We start from the raw sequence: 18,855 nt of genomic DNA, 5'->3' as shown, positions 1-18,855 counted from the left end.
AGAATTTTAGTAACAATTATTTATTATTTTATAAATATTCCAAATAAATCTTTGCTACTAACATACTTTTCTAAATGCAATACATTTAACTTGTAGATTAAACATTTTTGAGAGTCTAGAGCTGTGGTTCTCTAAGATCAATCAGCAATGCCTGAAGACAGTTTGGGTTGTCACAACTGGAGGGTGCTACTGGCATCTACTGAATGGAAGCCAAGAACTGTGCTAAATATCCTAGAATGTACAGGACAGCCTCCCACAAAAAAGAATTATCTGGCTCCAATGTCAATAAGGCATAAACTGAGAAACCCTGATCTACAATCTAACTTGTATTATAAGGACTACTAAGGTTTACTTACCTTTGAATTTAATATCCAGACCACTAAATTCCAATTCAACTCCTTGAAGTGCTTCTCCCAGAGTTTCATGGTAATGACTGATACTTTTTTTTGACCCCACACAGAATGGAAGTGAAAAGTACTTATATGTCTCTTGGCGATTATGGTAGGGCCCAACGGTATTCATCCATAAAACGACTTCCTCTTTATCTTGATACTGAAACAAAAAAAGCATATCATAATACATGTTTTTTTAAATCTGATTCAAATTAAGGGAATATTTGTTATTTGTGCTAAACAAAAGTATACTGTCTCTGGGAACCTATAAAATGAAATACTGTAAGTTTACTTTAATCCGATGATCAATGTCCACACCTTAAAAAAGACACTTGGTGAATTTTACACTTGTAGACAATAAAGTCAAAATTAGAGATCAAGACCCTGAGATCAAGACCTGAGCTGAGTTCAAGAGTCAGACACTTGAACAACTAAGCTACACAGGTGCCCTGACACTTAGTGAATTTAAAAATTTTATCTTCTGATTGTGGTCTCAGGCAGATCCACCTCTTCTTAAACTTTGTTTTAAAGAAGGTATTATATGAACACAGTCCAATAGCACATCAAATAATGATGAACCCAGAAACAACATTATTCACTGTGCTAATATGGTCATGGAAGGAAGAAAGAAAATCAATAGCTTACCCGAAACCCATGTTAATCATTAGAAACTAAAACAAAAAAAAAAATCTAATGTTGCCAGCAAACACAAATAAAATTTCCTCTACTTTCTAATCTTTTCCATGGCCACTGGTCAAAGTACTAGAAAGGAGAGAAATGACTGAACAAAAAGAAGAGAAAGCCACACTATGGAATCCCCACAGTCCATTCAAGCCATCATGCTATTCCCAGCTCCGCTTTATTAGCCTGAAAGACATACACTGTATGCATATTTCTTTGAATAAAAAACTATGGTTCTCCCCATCAGTAAATACTGTATGTAGCTAAATCTGGAGTGTGATCCAATGACTTTGGGTAGGTAACTTCACCTTTCCAGCATTGGGGATGTACCAAAGATTTCTAAGATCTCAAGTTCAAATTTTCAGTGATTCTATGAAAAGCAATTACCCAAATAATTTTAAAACTAGTAATCCTAATCAGCAATATAAATTGAAGACAACACTGGATACAATTTAAGTCAACAAGTAGTATAGAAGTTAAGGCACTGAACAATTACTTAGTGAGTGCCTGCCACATACCAATAAATTATGTTTGTAACTGAGGATACAGCTTTGAACCACACATGTTCCCTGTGCTACTGGAGCTCAGATAACTGGAAAGATGGACACTGAACAATTATAATAAAGTAAGGTGCTATGGAGCATGTAACAGAGGAAGCTATCCAACTAACCAAACTACCAAATTCTTACCTCCAGTGCTCCATTTAAATTATACAAACGTTTTTGATCAAAATCCAATCACTCCAAAACCATACTCGTCCCACCCAAATCTAGCCTTTCTTTACTCTTTGTTTTTCTAATGGTACCACCATTCTCTCAAACAGGAGACTCAAACCCCAAGTTCCTCTGTATTCCAAAAAATACTGACTTGTCTGCTCTTACCCAGAGCCTCTACCTCTTCCTTTTGGTTCACGCCACCAGTACCCTATGACTTAGATCTAATCACCTCTTCTTCAAATATAATAAATATGTCTCATTGTTCATATAAAATATCATCCAGGTCATTAAGAAAATAATAAACTATCCTACTTTTTGAATATATGAGACACATACCAAGCATAGTGGTGTTAAGGATAGCTGACCCGAGAACAATGCAGGGTTAGTGTTATCAACACACCCCACAGTCAAAAATCCATTATGTAACTTCTGACTCCCCCAAAATAACAGCCTACTGTTTATCAGAAGCCTTACTGGCAACATAAACATAAACAGTCAATTAACACATTTTACTATGTTATATGTATTATATACCATATTCTTACAATAAAGTAAGTTAGAGAAGAGAAAATGTTAAGAAAATTAAAAGGAAAATACATTTTATCATACTGTACTGTATTTATGGAAAAAAAAAATACTGCATGTAAGTGGACCTATGCAGTTCAAACCCATGTGGTTTAAGGGTTAATGTACAGATAAATAAAATACTGTCCTTTCCTTTAAGAAGTTCACAATCCATAGTGGAGCCAGATAAGTAAATGCTTAACAATGAATATGTGTTAAAATTAAGGTAGTAAAGGGCTACTCTAGCAACAATAAAGGAATGATTAATTCTGCCTCGACAGAGAAGAGTCAGAATGAATAAAAATACAGAAAATCATAAGTGGTTTCAAGTGAATTCAGAAAAACAATTGTATATAATCTTCACATATGAAGGAATGAATCAAAGGTCTAATATATCCATACATCCCCACTCAGTTATGTATGCCACCACTCTTCCATCCAATGCTCATGGTCACACAGCACCAATCAATCAAGGTACTCCCTTCTGCTAAATATATATGGTTATAGCATAAGAATTCTCAAAGCAGTGAGCTAAACCAATCAATTATCAACTAACCAGAACTGGTATTAGAAACGAGACCTGCTTGCTAGGCAGAAAGCTCTCTGCATAGTGTAATGTACACAAAAAATATTTAATAAATACGATGGGAAAACACTGACAAATAATGAAATGTAAAGTTCATTAGCAACTGACTTAAGAAAAGCTTGAAGTATGTGTACTGACTGATATGTGGCACTGCTTGCAACAGTACCCTTTTAGAGAAAAAAGTAAGGGGAGGTAACAAAATACACTTGGTTTTAGAGAAGGTATTGTATAAACATAGTCCAACAGCACACGAACATCCAATAGCACATCAAATAATGATGAGCCCAGAAACAACATTATTCACAGTGCTAATATGGACATGGAAGGAGGAAAGAAAATCAACAGATTTTCTTAAGATTTTTTCCATTTAAGATTAGAATGAACAAGAGGACCCATCAATGAGCACCTTGTCATTAATCCTGCTAAGAATGCAGCAATGTTTAAATGTTACTTGTAAAAATAAGCACAAGAACACTTTCTATAAATTCCAATACTCATAATTCCTTTAAAAATAGACAAAAACTTGAACATAAATACTTGTTAAAATAGGGCTTTCATTTATTTTATACAAACTGAAACATAAGATTAATATAACTGAAGGGTCACAGTGTATGTTCATCTACACATTCTGAAGTCACTTATTTTAGCTTTTCGTGAAACCTGAACAGGGCAGGAGGCTTGTCATGACATGACAGAAACTGCACGGTCACAAAACCTACACCGTTCTGTAGCCACAGAGTCCTTTTGGGAAGAGGACTGAAATAATAATTAGAAATATATATACATATTTAATACACACACCTTCATACATATACAGACACAGACACATACAGGGGGTGTGGTTAGAGTGAACATTAAGTCAAAAATGCCCCTTTTCTTTTATACTACCATGGTCAATATAATGAATTTAAAATGTTACTTTTCATTGCAGTTCTTGATTATCCCTGACAGTAAGTGCTCCCAAGACAAGAGTTCTTTTTCAAGACAGAAAATGAGTCTTAAAAATATCTTGAAATTAGAAAATATCGAAAGACTTAAAACAACTTTTTAAAAAGGAAAAAAAAAAATCTTTCCTTTCCCTAAAGCTGCTGAGACCGTCCCTGACCTCCACCACTCTGCGGGAAGAGAGCAACAGGTAAGCTCTTCTCTCTACTCATGGCTAAAAGGCTAACCTCATTCACTTTCAAAACATTCCATGAAGTCCTAGCAAGCTCTTTTAAATCCTTTCCTTGGAAGAACTCTGAGTTGGCCAATGACACTGAGAAAGATTGAGTTTTATAACTTCCCTGCAGAGTATAACCAGAAAAAGGGGAGAAAAGAAGCCAAGGAAGCACAGCAGTGAATGAGGGGATCCCTGAGCACGGCGGTGGCTCCTTCCACGAGGCCTTCCTGGGAAGCAGCCGAATGAGAGGAGGCCAATTCAGACTACCTGCTTTCTTCACCTCACCGTTCCATTCATTTTCCAGTTCTCACTGTTAAACTGAATTTCTGAGCTGTCCACTCTAGCCAAAATGGCTTATAATACGGTCTTCCCTTCACTTCCTTTCCTATCTTGTTTCTCATGCCATTCTCCCAAATCTATAATGCCTTCCTTCTCTCCACTTAGCCAAGTTCTACTTATCCTTCAAAACTACTCAAATTCCTCCTTGCTCAAACCCTTCAATTCCGATGAGGTAAAGCCTTTACAGACCAATCCCTAACATGATCTCACCATCTTTTCTGACAGTATCATTAGCTAACACTTAATAAACACATACTATGTGTTAGGCATAGTTCTATGGTCTTTACATGAATATTTAATCCTCACAAAATTTTTAAGATAGATCCTAGTATTTCCCCATTTTATACATTACACAAACTAAAGAACAGAGATGTTAAATAATTTGTCCAAGATCATATAACTAATTAGTATCATGCTTACAAATTTGGGAGTGCATTTTTTCTAATCCCTAGTCAGTTTCATTAGCTAAGAAGCAAAAACTAAATGAAGAAAATATGAAAAAAGTACAGTTGTACAAAGCAACTAAAGACAGTACTGAATAGCGAACAACTTTTCCATTTGAACCTTTAATCTGCCCCCAAGAAAAAAAGCTTCCTAGGAAGCTACTTGTGTTCTAATTTCCAAAGGCATGACCTTTATTCTCAAGATGTCACCAATGTTAGGCCTCTCTTACTTAAATACTGTTTATGTGCTGGAAAAGGGGAGACACAGAGGTTTCCCTTCTTGATAGAGACCATGAATTACTTCTTCTCGGGAGGAACACTTTAGGAGACAGTGTTACTGTTGTACTCATGTAAAATCTGAATAAAGAAATAAGAATTTATATATACAGGCAAAGCACTAATGGCTCAGAATAAGCACCCAAATGCCACTACTTTCATGGGATGAAGTAAAAGATGCATGTTTTAAAATTATGTATCTGAGAAAGCAAAAATCTAGTTCTGAAAGTGTTTCAGAAATCATAATTTCAATGTCTTTTATTTATTTAAAACACATCACAATTTTAATACAAATAAATGATAAACTATAGAAGTATATTTTGGGATAGTCCCTTGAGATAGCTGTGCTCTCTCCCTCTCTCTCAAAATAGCTTTGTACCTAAATAAACTTTGAGTCTATCATAGAGTACAGCTGAAAATAGGACAACGAATTATGGCAATTCCTAAAACTGATCTATATTAAAGTACTCAGCTTCACCTGTAGTAAAGAATTTGTTCTCTATAAATCTTCAAATAAGTTTTAAGAGTTCCTATACTTTTTTTTTTTTTTAAGATTGTTATTTATTTATTTATTTGCCGGACAGAGAGAGACACACACAGCACGAGAGGGAATACAAGCAGGGAGAGTGGAAAAGGGAGAAGCAGACTTCCCGCCCAGCAGGGAGCCTGATGGTGGGGAGGGCAGTGGCACATCCCAGGACCCTGGGATCTTGACCTGGGCGGAAGGCTAACGCTTAACTACTGAGCCACCCAGGCGCTCCTCTTGGGGCTATTCTCTTAAAAACAAAGACAAAAGGCTGCTATTTGCCAAAGGAAAGCAAACAAACTACTCCTAAAATCACTCAGTGGTATAACTGTTTATAGCAGAGGCTGACTGTAAACTATGCACAGATCAGGTCCTTCTAACATTACCTACCAGAGCTACAATGGGCCATGAAGAAATGGGGAGTTTAGCTTAATTAGAGCCCTAAGTCACAAAAGGAATCCCAAACACTATGCATCTTAAATGAACAATGGTCTCGATTGGTTCACTGTGCTTTAAGCAATAGGGTTTCTCCCTTCCAACACTGCTTGTTCTTGTTCCTAGTAGCTCCCTAATTACTCCAGTCACTGAACAAGCACTGATTAAATACCACTGTGCCAAGCACAGAACTGGGGTATATTAACAGACTAAAAGAAAGAAAAAAAAAAATGACTTTGTGACCCTGAGGAAACAGAACCCATAAAACTTCAAGACTGCAGTACAAACCATAAAATGCATTAAGATTCTGGTGCCCTTCATTATTGGTTTTTGGTGCTGACATCTTTACAAGGCAAGTAGAAAAAGCAAGGACTAGAGAATCAGTAGGCCTCTTCAGGTCATGGGGAAAATAAGTGTGTTGGATTAAATGATCTCAAGACTTCGGAGTTCTAAAATTCTGATTCTCAATTTGAAATCTTTTTAACAGAGTCCTTTGGAATCTTGGGAGACACGGTACTCTAACTATAGATGTTTCCAAGTTCTCTGAGTTTCAGAAAACCAAATAAGCATAAACCACATCTTCTACATCCTTGACTCACTCTAAAAAGTCTTTTTTATGACCCTTAATCACATATTAAGGGCTATGTTTCATGAAAGCGCTCATTATTTTTTTACTCCGAACAATATGTCCTGCAATCCATTTATGATTCTAGTGTAGAAAGGTGAAAGGACACATTTTTATATATTCTAGATGTTACTCTATAGCCTCTAGAAGTCAACAGCATATTTCCTTCTCATTATCCTTATGAGAACATTATAAGAGCTCTGCATTAAAAAGTGCATAAAAAGGACTCATGGGTGGCTCAGTTGGTTAAGCACCTGCCTTCAGCTCAGGTCATGATCCTGATATCCTGGGATGTCTGGCATCGGGCTCCCTCTGCCTGCCACTGCCCCTGCTTGTGCCCCCTCTCTCTCTCTGACAAATAAATAAGTTCTTAAAAAAATTAAAATGCAGGTCTCCTTGTTCAACATTTATTAAGGGGTTCCTCCTGGCTGGCTCAGTCAGTGGAGTATGTGAGTTCAAGCCCCACGATGGATGTACAGGTTACTTAAAAAAAAAAAAATTAAAAATTTCTAGATGGTGACAGAAGAGCATCAAATCAAACAAAGTATCCAATGCTTGCACATAGTATGTGACTGCACAGGTCAAATGCCCATTAAATGGGCCCTATCCTTCCTTAATGCTATCCAAACATTTCTTCAGTAACAACCCATTAATGGAGCTAGACTTACCCAAAAATTTAAGAACTTAAAAATATTATCAATACAGAGAACTACTCAATTTAATACCAATTGTTTTACTGTCCTGTTTTTACAATGAAGGGCTGCAGGGCATGTTCTATGAAAGTGTAAAAGACTATTAATTCAGACTGAGTTCAAATCCTACCTCCTTCCCCACTGGTTGTGTGGCCTCAGACAAATAACTTAACCTCTCTAGTGTTGGTTTCCCTATCTATAACAAGGGTATGGGGCACCTGGGTGGCTCAGTAGGTTAAGCCTCTGCCTTCAACTCAGGTCATGATCTCAGGGTCCTGGGATCCAGCATCCGCATCGGGCTCTCTACTCCATGGGGAGCCTGCTTCCCCACCCCCACTCTCGGCCTGCCTCTCTGCCTACTTGTGATCTCTGTCAAATAAATAAGTAAAATCTTTCTTTTAAAAGGGTATAATATTATCTCTCACAGGTTATTTATATTTAAAATAAGAGTTAATATATGTAAAGTACTTAGAACAGTGCCCAGCACATGTTGCCAACAACAGTCCTATTAGTTATTATTTCTTTCTGGAAACTATCTTCACAGAAAGTTAATCTAAAGGGCAAACTAACTTCTGAGAATTGCTCTCTAATTCATAATTCAACCCCCCAAGTTTTATTACACACCCACTCAATACCATTTCCTTGGCAATTTTTCTCCTCCTTCAATATCATTCTTCCTTCATTAGCTACTTCCATGCTCTTGGGGAAAAAATCCACTGGACCATAACCTTTTCAGTACTTTTATCTGGCTAAGGTGAATGCCCAGTTTTCAAAAAATATTTTTAAGAAACTTGGGAAAAGTAAAAATTTTGGCTAGTAGCCAAAAAAAAAAAAAAAAGACACTTATTTAAATTTTATACTTACGGCTTAATGTTATTCTTCCTACAACATTTTTGCTTTTTAAAAGCAAAATGGGGCACCTGGGCGGCTAAGTCATTAAGTGTCTGCCTTCGGCTCAAGTCATGATCCCAAGGTCCTGGGATTGAGACCCACATCAGGCTCCCTTCTTGGCAGGAAGCCTCCATCTCCCTCTCCCACTCCCCCTGCTTGTGTTGCCTCTCTCGCTGTGTCTCTCTCTCTGTCAAATAAATAAAATCTTTAATAAATAAATAAATAAATAAAATATAACCAAGTGAGACCAGTTCAATGTAGACACAAATAAAATGAAATGGATTCTAAATCTTTCTGCCCAGCAATTATCCCACACATACTATATCCTCTCAAAAAGCATTTCTCATATATTTTATATTCTATTACTGGTATAAAAAATTGAAATGTTCCCGGCAATAAAATTTCAGTGCAATCTGTATTTACATTTTACATCTATAAATTAAACTCAGTCCTTTCTATATACCTCAAATTTGTGAAATATTAATAGTTTTCCCTATTTATAACAGTCTATATAAAACACAAGATCAAAAAGAAGAATATTAATCTTAAACTTGTATGCCTGTATGCTAAGAAAGGGCTGTGAGTTTTATTTGGTAACTTTCCTTGAGTGTTCAAAAAACTGGAAAAATATTAGGATGCCCACTGCAAATGAACAGGTTCTTACACTTTTAGATTTTACCTGACAGAGAAAACAACAGGAAACAGTTTTTTAATTTAACTGTTTAAACTATGAACAAAATTATCTTAAGGTGAAGTCACAAATATAGCACAAAAACTTGTCACTGATTTCAGATTCGTGCCTCCAAACACACACACACACACACACACACACACACACACACACGAAGTTTCTGGCTGTGACTGAAGGTAAAACAGCCAAAAGCTTAGAGCTTCCATTAGCTAAAATAAAAGCTCAGCCAACCCAGGAACTAGAGAAAAAATGTGGTTGATTACAAATAAAATCTAAAGTAGGGTCACTGAATAAATAATGACGATCGCTTCACTTCCTCACTTATCAGGAATGACAGCAAGACTCACCCAAATCTTTCAGATCTAGTACGTACACAACCTCTCACGAAAAATCACGTCATTAATGAGTTACGATATTTAAAAGAAAAAAAAAAAATTACTCCCTAAGCAACATCTCAGTTTACCAGACTTCCCTGCCTGGTTCGCATCTAGCACTCCGAAAACCATCGAGTTACAGCCCTCAGTGAAAGTCATTTGAAGAGTCAACATCCACGCTTTGATGTGAAAATGCCAATTAAATAAACAGCCAATCACTTTTTAAGCCAAACGCGAAAGGGACTGTTCTCGGCCCACAGGAACCCTGGGAACTTCAAGACCCCCTACAGCCAGAAGCTGCCCGGAGACCCCCGGGATGGGAGCCTCATCTAGGGGCTGGAAAGGGTGCGCAGAAAGTTACAAGCAAGGCCCAGAAGCGAGTGCGGGCACACTGAGTGCATGCACGTACACGTGTAACCTGCTCTTCACCCCAAGTTTATCGGTGCCGTCCCCACGCCAGGGGTTTGATCCGGTTTCGGCAGGAGAGAAAATAAAGGCCGGTGAGGACCAAGGAGCAGCGGATATTTCCTGGTTAGTGTATGACGGGTAATCGTGATGCATCCATCTTCCGCTGTGTCTTAGCCCCCGGTAGCCAGAGCGCAGTTCTCTTCCCCGAGGGCACCAGCCCCGAGCCCGGCTGCCCGCGGCCGGCCCCTCCCCGGGGAAGTGAGCGCCGACCCCCACCACGGTCCCGCCCCGGCCCCCGGCCCCCAGGCCCTCCAGCGTGGCGCCATTTAGGTGCGGGTTGGACAAGGAGGCCCAGAAGCTGGGGAGCGGAGTCCTGCCCCGGGAGCGCCCACAAACGCCTCCTCCCAGCTCCCGGGGTTCCTGCTCCGCCAGGCCCAACCGGAAGGCGTCCTCCGCGGCCGCGGGGCTCCGCCGGGGCCGCCCAGCCCTCCAGGCCGCGCCAAGCCGGACTGGGCGACCGGGCGGGCGGGGGGTCGAGGGGGGTGGCCACTCCGGCCGGGGGCGCCTCTCACCGTGTGCTCGTGCTCGTCCGCCCGGGCCCGGGGCAGCAGCAGCAGCAACAGCGCGGCGGCCGCCGCCACGCCGGGAGCACCCGGCAGCGGCCTCATCTTCCGCGCTCCCACCGGCACGGCGCCGGCGCACCGACTCCTCCTCCTCCTCCGCCTCCGCCTCCGCCGCCGCCGCCTCCGCCGCGGCCGATTCGCATCCACGGGGCGCGGACAGACGCACGGGGCCCGGGCCCAGCCGCTGGCTCCTCCGCGCGGCCGCCGTCACCGCCCGCTCCCGAGCCTCCCCCGCCCCCCGGCGCCTCTCAGCCTCTTCCTCTGACTCAGCCACGTCATCCGGCCACCCCGGCACACGCCGGAAGTGCCTCGCGACGCGGGCCTGCAACCGCCGCCGGCCGCCCCCGCCCCCCGGGAGCCGCGAGCCGTGACCGCCCGGGGCCCCCTGCTTCGGGTGCCTCGCGCGCCGCCCGGTCGCCCGCCTGGCCCGCTGGGGCCTCCGGGCCGTCCGTCCCCGGGGCTCGGGAGCGGCGGCGCACACTCACGGCCTCGGCCTGGAGCTTCGCGCCGGTACCTGACCCGCGCGCGTTTCGGGCCGCGTCCGGGCGCTGGGAGCTCTGTGACCTTGGCCAAAAGGTTTTACGTTTTCCTGGCCTCGATTTCCTCGGCTGTGAAATGGGGTGGGACCCGCAGCCTCTGGAGCTTGGGGGATCAGATCAGATAACGCTTTGCAGGCTCCCGTCCACCGCCATGAATGAATCACGCGCGCCTCTCATCGTCCTGGGAGATTGTTAGACCCGTACAGGAGTGGATACGTGTTTTAGAGTCACTTGACTATTTATCGGGCCCGTACTAATCGATCTTGTTGAAATTCTTATTCATTTATCTGTTCGATTATACCGTTGGTCGCCTGTCCACAGACTTAAACTCCTCTTGGAACCCGAGCTCCTCTCCTAAGCAGAGATCCTGTGTCCAGAACAGTGTCAGGCCCATAGCAGGAACTTTAAAAATGCTTGTCGTGTAAATATGGCACCAAAACGCTGGAACCTGTAGTCGGACAGTCCCTTTTCAACCATCATAAGTCAACAAGTGGTAGGATTTGATCTTAGAAATGCCTCAAAATCTATTTTTCCTTTCTTCTGCCCGTAACAGCCAATCTCCATCTCAACGTATTGCAACAATCTAACAGGATCCCTGCCACCAATCTTCCCTCCCCGTTTATCCTCTCCAACAGGTGCCAGAGTGATCTTTCTAAAAAGAAACCTGATTATATCACTCTCTTGTTTAAATCACTCCCTGAGGGGTACCTGGGTGGTTCAGTCGATTAAGCATCTTACTCTTGATTTCAGCTGGTGTCATGACCTCAGGGTGGTAGGATCCAGCCTGTATCCAGCTCCTTGATCCACGGGAGTCTACCGGAGATTCTCTCCGTCGTCCCCCTCCCTTCCCCCTGCTCGTGTACCCTCTGTCTAGAATTAATAAATCTTTTTTTTGTTGTTGTTATTTTAAAACACTCCTTGAATTTTGTTTAAATAAATCATGGAAACACAGCTAAAATTTTCATCTGCCAGGCAGTATTCTGACCCCTTTACACCTGTTGACTCATTTAATACTCAGAAAAACTCTATGCAACAGGTCCTATTAATATGTTCATTTTACAGGTATGATAACGGAAGCGCAGGGAGTTTAAGCAGTTTACTGAAAGAGTAGTCAGTCCCAAGCAATCTGGTTCCAGAATCAGGCTTTCTTACTACTAGTGGACCTCCACCTCTACAGTCATTTTAAAAAATGAAATAGACCTGTATGTACTGGCATGAAGTGATATTAAGAACTACTTTTTTTTTTAAGATTATTAATTTTAGAGAGAGAGCATGTGCATGCAAGAGGGGCAGAGGGAGAGGGAGAGAGAATCTGAAGCAGATTCTGTGCTGAGCACACAGCCCAACGCAGGGGTCGATTTCATGACCCTGAGATCATGACCTGATCCGAAACCAACTGTCCACCCAGGTGCCTCAAAAGATACTTTTAAATGAAAATGCTGACAAAATAGATATAATCACATTTAAAAATTTTATTTACTTATTTTGAGAGAAACAGAGGGTGAGCAGGGGCAGAGGCAGAGAGAGAGAGATCGATACTTACGTTGAGTATGGAGCCTGATGCGGGACTTGATCTTAAGACCCTGATATCACGACCTGAGCTGAAATCAGAAGTTGGACGCTTAACTGACTGAGCCACCCAGTGCCTGGAATATAGGATCATTTTAAATGGTCCTAATTTCTACCCAGAGAAAACAATCTGAAAGTTTATGATGCAAGCCATTCACACCAGGTAAGTTTCTTCTTTGTACATACCTGTTAATATTTGGATGTTTTTTACAATGACCATGTGCTATGTATGTAATGGGGGGGGGATTTCTTGCTAAAGGACAGCCCTGTTAACAGGCAGCTGCACAATCAGACCCCAATTTATCAGACTCTGACTTTACCTCCCACTAATCTCTGTCCTGGCTTCATCCCAATATTTCCCAAAAATGCCATGGTTTTTTTTTTTTTTTAATACTTGTGTGCCTTTGCCTAGAATACAAATAAGTGGACAATTATTAAATACTCTCCTTCCAGGCCTAAGTGAATTATCATTTCTTCCGTGAAACCTTTTATGACCACCCCCCACCCCCGCTCAAGAAGTTGAGCATCCCTTCTCTGGCACTCCAAAAGCATTCAATATATTATGCCATAGTTACCACCTTTCATCTCCTCTTCTATACTACATTCTCACCTTCAAAAAAATAAAAAAACTTTAACAATTATTAGTCCAGTAGAGTTTTCAGGAATGTGTATTTATTGTTTATTTTAAAGATTTTATTTATTTGAGAGGGAGAGAAAGAGAAAGAAAGAGCACAAGTAGGGGGAGCGAAAGAGGGAGAGGGAGAAGCAGGATCCTCACTGAGCAGGGAGCTGGGTGCGGGGCTTGATCCCAGGACCCTGGGATCATGACCTGAGCCGAAGGCAGACACCCAACCGACTGAGCCAGCCAGGCGCCCCTACATTCTGACCTTTAGTGATGGCAAGGATGATCATTTGTTCATCTTTGTACCTGTCCCAGCTGCTGGAATAGCGTTCATCACATATAGACACTCAAACTATCTGCTGAGTGAATGAAGACATTAATAAGTGAAAAGTCAAACTGCATAGAGGATTTACACAATACTTTCTAGCCAGCCTAGGAGACATCACAAGGCAGTATGTGATTAATTGCTGAATGAATCGTACACCAGTAATTGCTATAGAAATCAGAGGAGGCGTCTTATACATCTTTGTAAATCCCCTAGAGCACCTAGTGAAGTGACTTGCTCATAGTGAAAGCTCAGTAAATGCTCCGTGAATGAATAATCACTGCTTTTGAATGGAGTGATGATGCACAATTGAAGAACAAGCAGTGTAAGTGCTGAATTAAGATGGATGAGTCGTTTCTTGCTTGAACATCCATCACCAGCCTCCACAGATTTGAAGCAGCAAGCATCCACTGGGTGTTGTGGGGAGCACTGGGTTGGCAACAGCTTGGGGGTGGAGAGGACACAAGAAGAATTTAAAGCATCCATGTGGGGAGTGTAGACTTAAAACCAGGAAATTACACACACAACAGAGAACAAGCAGGTAGTGTACAAAAAAAGAACTGCACAAAATGTGACCAGCTGTGCAAATGTTCCAGAGGCAGTAAGAGCAATGGACAAGTAGAAAAAAGGAAACCCTATTTTGATGGAGTATTTGGAAAAGTTTAATGGTGGGAAGAGCATATAAGGTCATTAACTCAACAACTATTCACCAAGCTCTGCTATGTGCCAGGAATTCTGGTAGGTACTAGGAAATGATGATGATAAATGGCTTCAGGTGATAAAAGTCTGATAATGGTAGGTATGGAAAGAAAGAATAGGAATCATAACTGGCTAGAGGAAAAGGAATGTGGCTTCAAATATCTTTGGAAATTGACAACTTTACCCTAAAAGATAAGACTCAGAAGCACCATCAAAATCAGGGCTGTTCCAGGGATCTGGGTGGCTCAGTGGGTTAAGTGTCTGCCTTCAGCCCTGATCATGATCTTGGAGTCCTGGGATTGAGTCCTGTATTGGGCTCCCTGTTCAGCAGAGAGTCTGTTCTCCCTCTGCCCCTTCCCCCATTTCATGCACTCTCTGTTTCTGTCTCTCTCTCTCTCAAAAATAAATAAAATCTTAAAAAAAACAACAACAACAGGGCTGTTCTGTAAGACTAGGGAGTAAAAAACATTGATATATCTAATTTCCCCAGTTTCTTCATCTAGATTAATGACCCCATTCCGTGACACCAAAAGGAATGGGAGAAAACATGCTAGTGAAAGGGAACACCCCGTCAATGGCTGTACAGCCTTTTTATGGTAGTCCTCATGAGACTCAGTTGGTTAAAGGGCTTATGACCAGTAAATGATCCGGAAACCCACCATTTCAATCATTTATTTTCATTTCTGATGAACATGATCTTCAAAAGTCTTGGTCTATAAATAACAATGTATATCTTTTGATTTCCAATATCAGGTACTGTTGGAGAAGGTAATTGAGAGAGTGTGACCGCCAGTTGACCCTCACACTGTACCCTGGCAGTTAGAGGATCCTCACCCCCTTCCCTGTTTTGGAAAATATACTCTGTCTACCATTTCCAAAACGGGAGCTGCTCCAAGAACATAGCCTTGAGTGAGTAAGGTGTTGTTGAGACCATCTGGACCGTATATGTGACTGAACCCAGTTAAGGCCTCTCTATATGAACTTTTAAGACTCTGGTGGGCAAGTGGGGGAGATCTACTTGCCTTGTGGCTGCTCAAGACAAGCCTTGTAGAAGGGCTAGTTTCAGATCACCTTTTTTTTTGAAAGTCTATTTCTTCTTTCTGCTTCGTTATGTTTGTCTTTCTAGTTATTTACTTCTGGGGTGGGACAGTCCTTCCGTTGCTATTCCTTGCTGTGTACCTCTCTTTTCTGTTCTAGCTGAAATGCCCTAGGCATGGAAAAAACACTGTAATTGTTCTTAAGTGTTTTTTTTGGGAAGCAATGACTTAAAACAGTTGGTTCTCAGACTGAGACAAATCTGTTATTAATGCTTCCTCAGCCAATCAGCTGCAAAACCACACACTAGTCTCTGAAAGAGAACCACAGAAAACCATCTCATTCCCCGGTGCATATGGGAGCGGGATCTAAAAATCCCAACTAGTGAAGTGATATAGGACAGGCTAGAACCTCCCTTTTTTAGTAACAAAGCAAGAGTGGAGGGGAGAATAAGTACTTAGCTTGACTTGTAAAACTACTCACTGAAGTAATTTACATACTATCACTTTGCCTAATTATGGCAAAGCATTAGGGATTATTCACACCATTAAATATGTCAAGTTAAATTATTTGATTGCAACACCAACCTCTTACTCATAGTCTCTCAGTCTTCGTGCTTTGTTGCTTATATTGTTGGGTTGTCTTCTCACAGGTTTTAATAAGAGATGAAGGAAGAATACTGGCCTAGGAGCTGGAGGACAGTATGCCTTGTACAGTTAGAAGCAAAGGCAATGACCATGACTATAACGAATAGCTTCTTTCTATTGAACCAGCTCATAAAATCTTGGGGAAGGATGGCGGCCACTGAGTTGTCTCCCAGAGCATCATACAGAGAACTTTTTTAACAGTCTCTTTGGAGATCTACTTAGAGTTTCGTTTCTGATCCTCACTATACTGAAATCCATGGTTTTGTTACATAATGTATTCCTAAAAATGTGTATAAAAGTTGTGTGGAAGTTGAATAAGTTTATGTTATAATGGGTACTTCTCTTTCCAGGAAATGAAGAATTTTACCTCATCGTTGCAGCCATTCTTTGACAACATGGAGCAGTTTGGATATGCAGTGAACACCTGACCATTTCCACCCATGTCTCAAATGTATCACATTTGTCAGACCCAAGTTTCTAATCAGCATTTTCAATTTTATGTTTTCTACTACTCTCACAGAAGAAGAAAATGTAATCAAATATTCCAATATTGCACAAACAGTGATGTGCATACGAAGATGCTAACACCATGAGCTGGCAGTAAGTTTTGCCGTGTTATTGACCTAAATGCTTATTAATCAGAGAATGTACAAAAATCTAAATCTGGCCTCTAAGAAGGGGCCTAGAGATACTGAATATTAAAAAAAAAAAGTGTAGCTTTTCTCAAAATTAAATGTGCTTAAGAGATCATCTATAAATAATAGGAAGGACAACCATACCAACGTTATAATTTCTTGTTCTCCCCCTACCCTACATTATCCTTCTTCTCCCAAATAAGTGAGAAGGAGGTTAAAGGAACCACTGCAGAATGGCTACAGTATGCCAGGCATTTTGGTAGGTGATTTGCAAAACACTCTTTTAATGGCCACAGCCAATAGTGTATTTTATGTCAGAAAAAAGACCCATGACCCATAAGCTATTAATTTCAGTAGGAGTCCTTGTTTGGGACCGATGAATGAAACTGGAATACAACCCACAACAACAACCCTGAATCATTAGAAAAGGAAAAATAAAACTGTACTTAAATAGATCATTAATACTGGGCTTGTATATATCTGTGTGGGATAGAGAATACATTTCATGAAAAATCACCAGATTTCTATATTTTTTAAAGAAATATGTCTGTTACTAACTTTACTGTATGTTTAAGTATCAAATTAAGGATGTGTGCTTTAAAGTTAGATTTCTGTGCCAGTGACTCAAAATTAATGACATATTAGTGACATATGACAATTATGACATATTAATGGCTCTCTATTCTCTGCACAGATATTCCAAGTCTACTGGTAATAATAAGGAAATAGATAACTGTTTCTCTTTTACATTCCTCCTTTCTCTTTTGATCTCTTGGCAGAGAAAGAGTCAAGGATCCTTCTCCCTCCTTAAGGCCAGAACTAATAAAACCTATGAAGGCTGCAGAACAATAAATATGGTCATTGGTATCCCAAGCTTCTGGTTCCCAACCATTTACAGATGTTCCTTGGCAACAATACTATTTTGAAAGCATATCGAAGTATAAATGCACAAGTTGAAAAAAATACTTGATAGTCCCATGCCTGGGAGATATGGAAGAAGGATATTTCTGGAAAGTCAATAGTCAGTTGGTGACCAAATTTCTACACGTGGGCATTTCTTGAGGGAGAGCGATTGGCTATCTAGAGATTGAAGTGTGGTGACTGAAATTAAGAGACCCAGACTCTACTAAACACATCTCTTCCTCTAAGCAATTGTAAACTCTTAGTTTCTGTGGAACCTCGGATTTGCCTTCCACAAAAAAGGAGTTAGGACTAATCCGTCTCTAAAGTCTTTTTCAGTTTGTTCTATGTGACCAGGCCTGGCATTTAGACACCCTCCTGATTCTATAGAAAAGTTGAAGAATCATTTAAAAAGCAGGACATATCTCCTTACCCAAATATTGTAAGTCTTAAATCATAACCACTTCTAGAAGTTAGTCTGGACTAGCAAATAAGTAAGTCCTAATATAAGTGCATTTAGGTAAAATCACTTGTAAAGTACACTTCTGACCCATCTTTTCAGGCTTCTGACATGCCAGATTTGAGGTAAATATTCCAATTAAGTCTTTATCCTTTTGGCAAACAAGGATATGGATCAGTATACTTGGTGATGGTGAATAAAGGCCTTTACTTCTTCATGCCTTAATAATATCTTCAAGGAAAGCCCAAACCAGCTGGGCCACAACAACATCAGCCATGAGAGGAGGTCTTAAGGTCAGCAGTCCCGCCGTGAAACTCAATGCAAAGACATCATTAATGGGCTGAAATTGCAAGTCACCAAGTCTGGACATCGGCAGGTTTTAGGAGGTGGAATCAGCGACCTCTGGGTGGAACAGGAGGAGGAGGATGGAAGGTCTCCCTGGTTGGAGGCCTGAAATAAAAGATGAAGCAACTTTTTAAATGGATTAACTCGTTCTTAAGCAACAATGGTCGGTTGCAAACTTGGTAAACTATGCAAAGAACATGTTCTGTAATTAGCGAAACCACTTGGACCGCTGAGCGGCCTACCCGCTGGTTGTGCGTCGCAATCTTGACAGCACCTTAGAATCACCAGGGAACCTTTAAGAACTACTAATGCCCAAGCTCTCTCCTAGACCCATTCCTTCCTAACTTCTAGAGGATAAGGCTCAAGCATCACAAATCTTTAATAGTGTCCCAGCCCCCAAGAAGTTATAGTAACCATGTCTTTTATTTTCTGATGCTTCGATACCTGGAGCCTGGCTAACCCTGGAGGGACTGCCCCTCCCATGGCAAACTCATTTCTAAGGATAGCAACTCACAGATGAGTACGCTGTTCATATGCAAACTAGCCAGTCCCAGTCTATACCCCAGCCACTCCCTTTATGGGTTCTCACATTTGGGCCACTACCCATCTGCCCTAATCACGGGGGCGCCAGGTGCCAGACAACTAGGAACCTTTG

General features: G+C 41.1%; 2 protein-coding genes across 5 annotated transcripts in view; both read right to left on the bottom strand.

The window, feature by feature from the left end:
- Positions 1-10,637, bottom strand: part of TM9SF3 (transmembrane 9 superfamily member 3) — a 68,367-nt gene extending 57,730 nt beyond the window's left edge. Inside the window, exons 1-2 of the mRNA XM_032883352.1 lie at positions 10,374-10,637; positions 357-552 (exon numbers count right to left, since the gene is read on the bottom strand). Coding sequence (XP_032739243.1) covers positions 357-552; positions 10,374-10,469 — 292 coding nt within the window. The 5' untranslated portion in view covers positions 10,470-10,637. The remainder of the gene's footprint in view (positions 1-356; positions 553-10,373) is intronic.
- Positions 10,638-14,834: 4,197 nt separating this feature from the next.
- The window catches only part of PIK3AP1 (phosphoinositide-3-kinase adaptor protein 1), a 115,855-nt gene continuing 111,834 nt past the window's right edge, over positions 14,835-18,855 (bottom strand). For all 4 annotated transcript variants that reach the window (XM_032883298.1, XM_032883315.1, XM_032883326.1 and 1 more), the window contains one exon: positions 14,835-18,305. In XM_032883298.1, coding sequence (XP_032739189.1) covers positions 18,248-18,305 — 58 coding nt within the window. In that variant the 3' untranslated portion in view covers positions 14,835-18,247. The remainder of the gene's footprint in view (positions 18,306-18,855) is intronic.

The sequence above is a fragment of the Lontra canadensis genome, unplaced genomic scaffold (assembly GCF_010015895.1).
Source record: "Lontra canadensis isolate GAN:19392208 unplaced genomic scaffold, GSC_riverotter_1.0 scaffold3, whole genome shotgun sequence".
In the NCBI taxonomy this organism is placed as follows: Eukaryota; Metazoa; Chordata; class Mammalia; order Carnivora; family Mustelidae; genus Lontra; species Lontra canadensis.
Note: the sequence above shows the minus strand (reverse complement) of the source record. Positions and strands in the feature narration are given on the sequence as shown.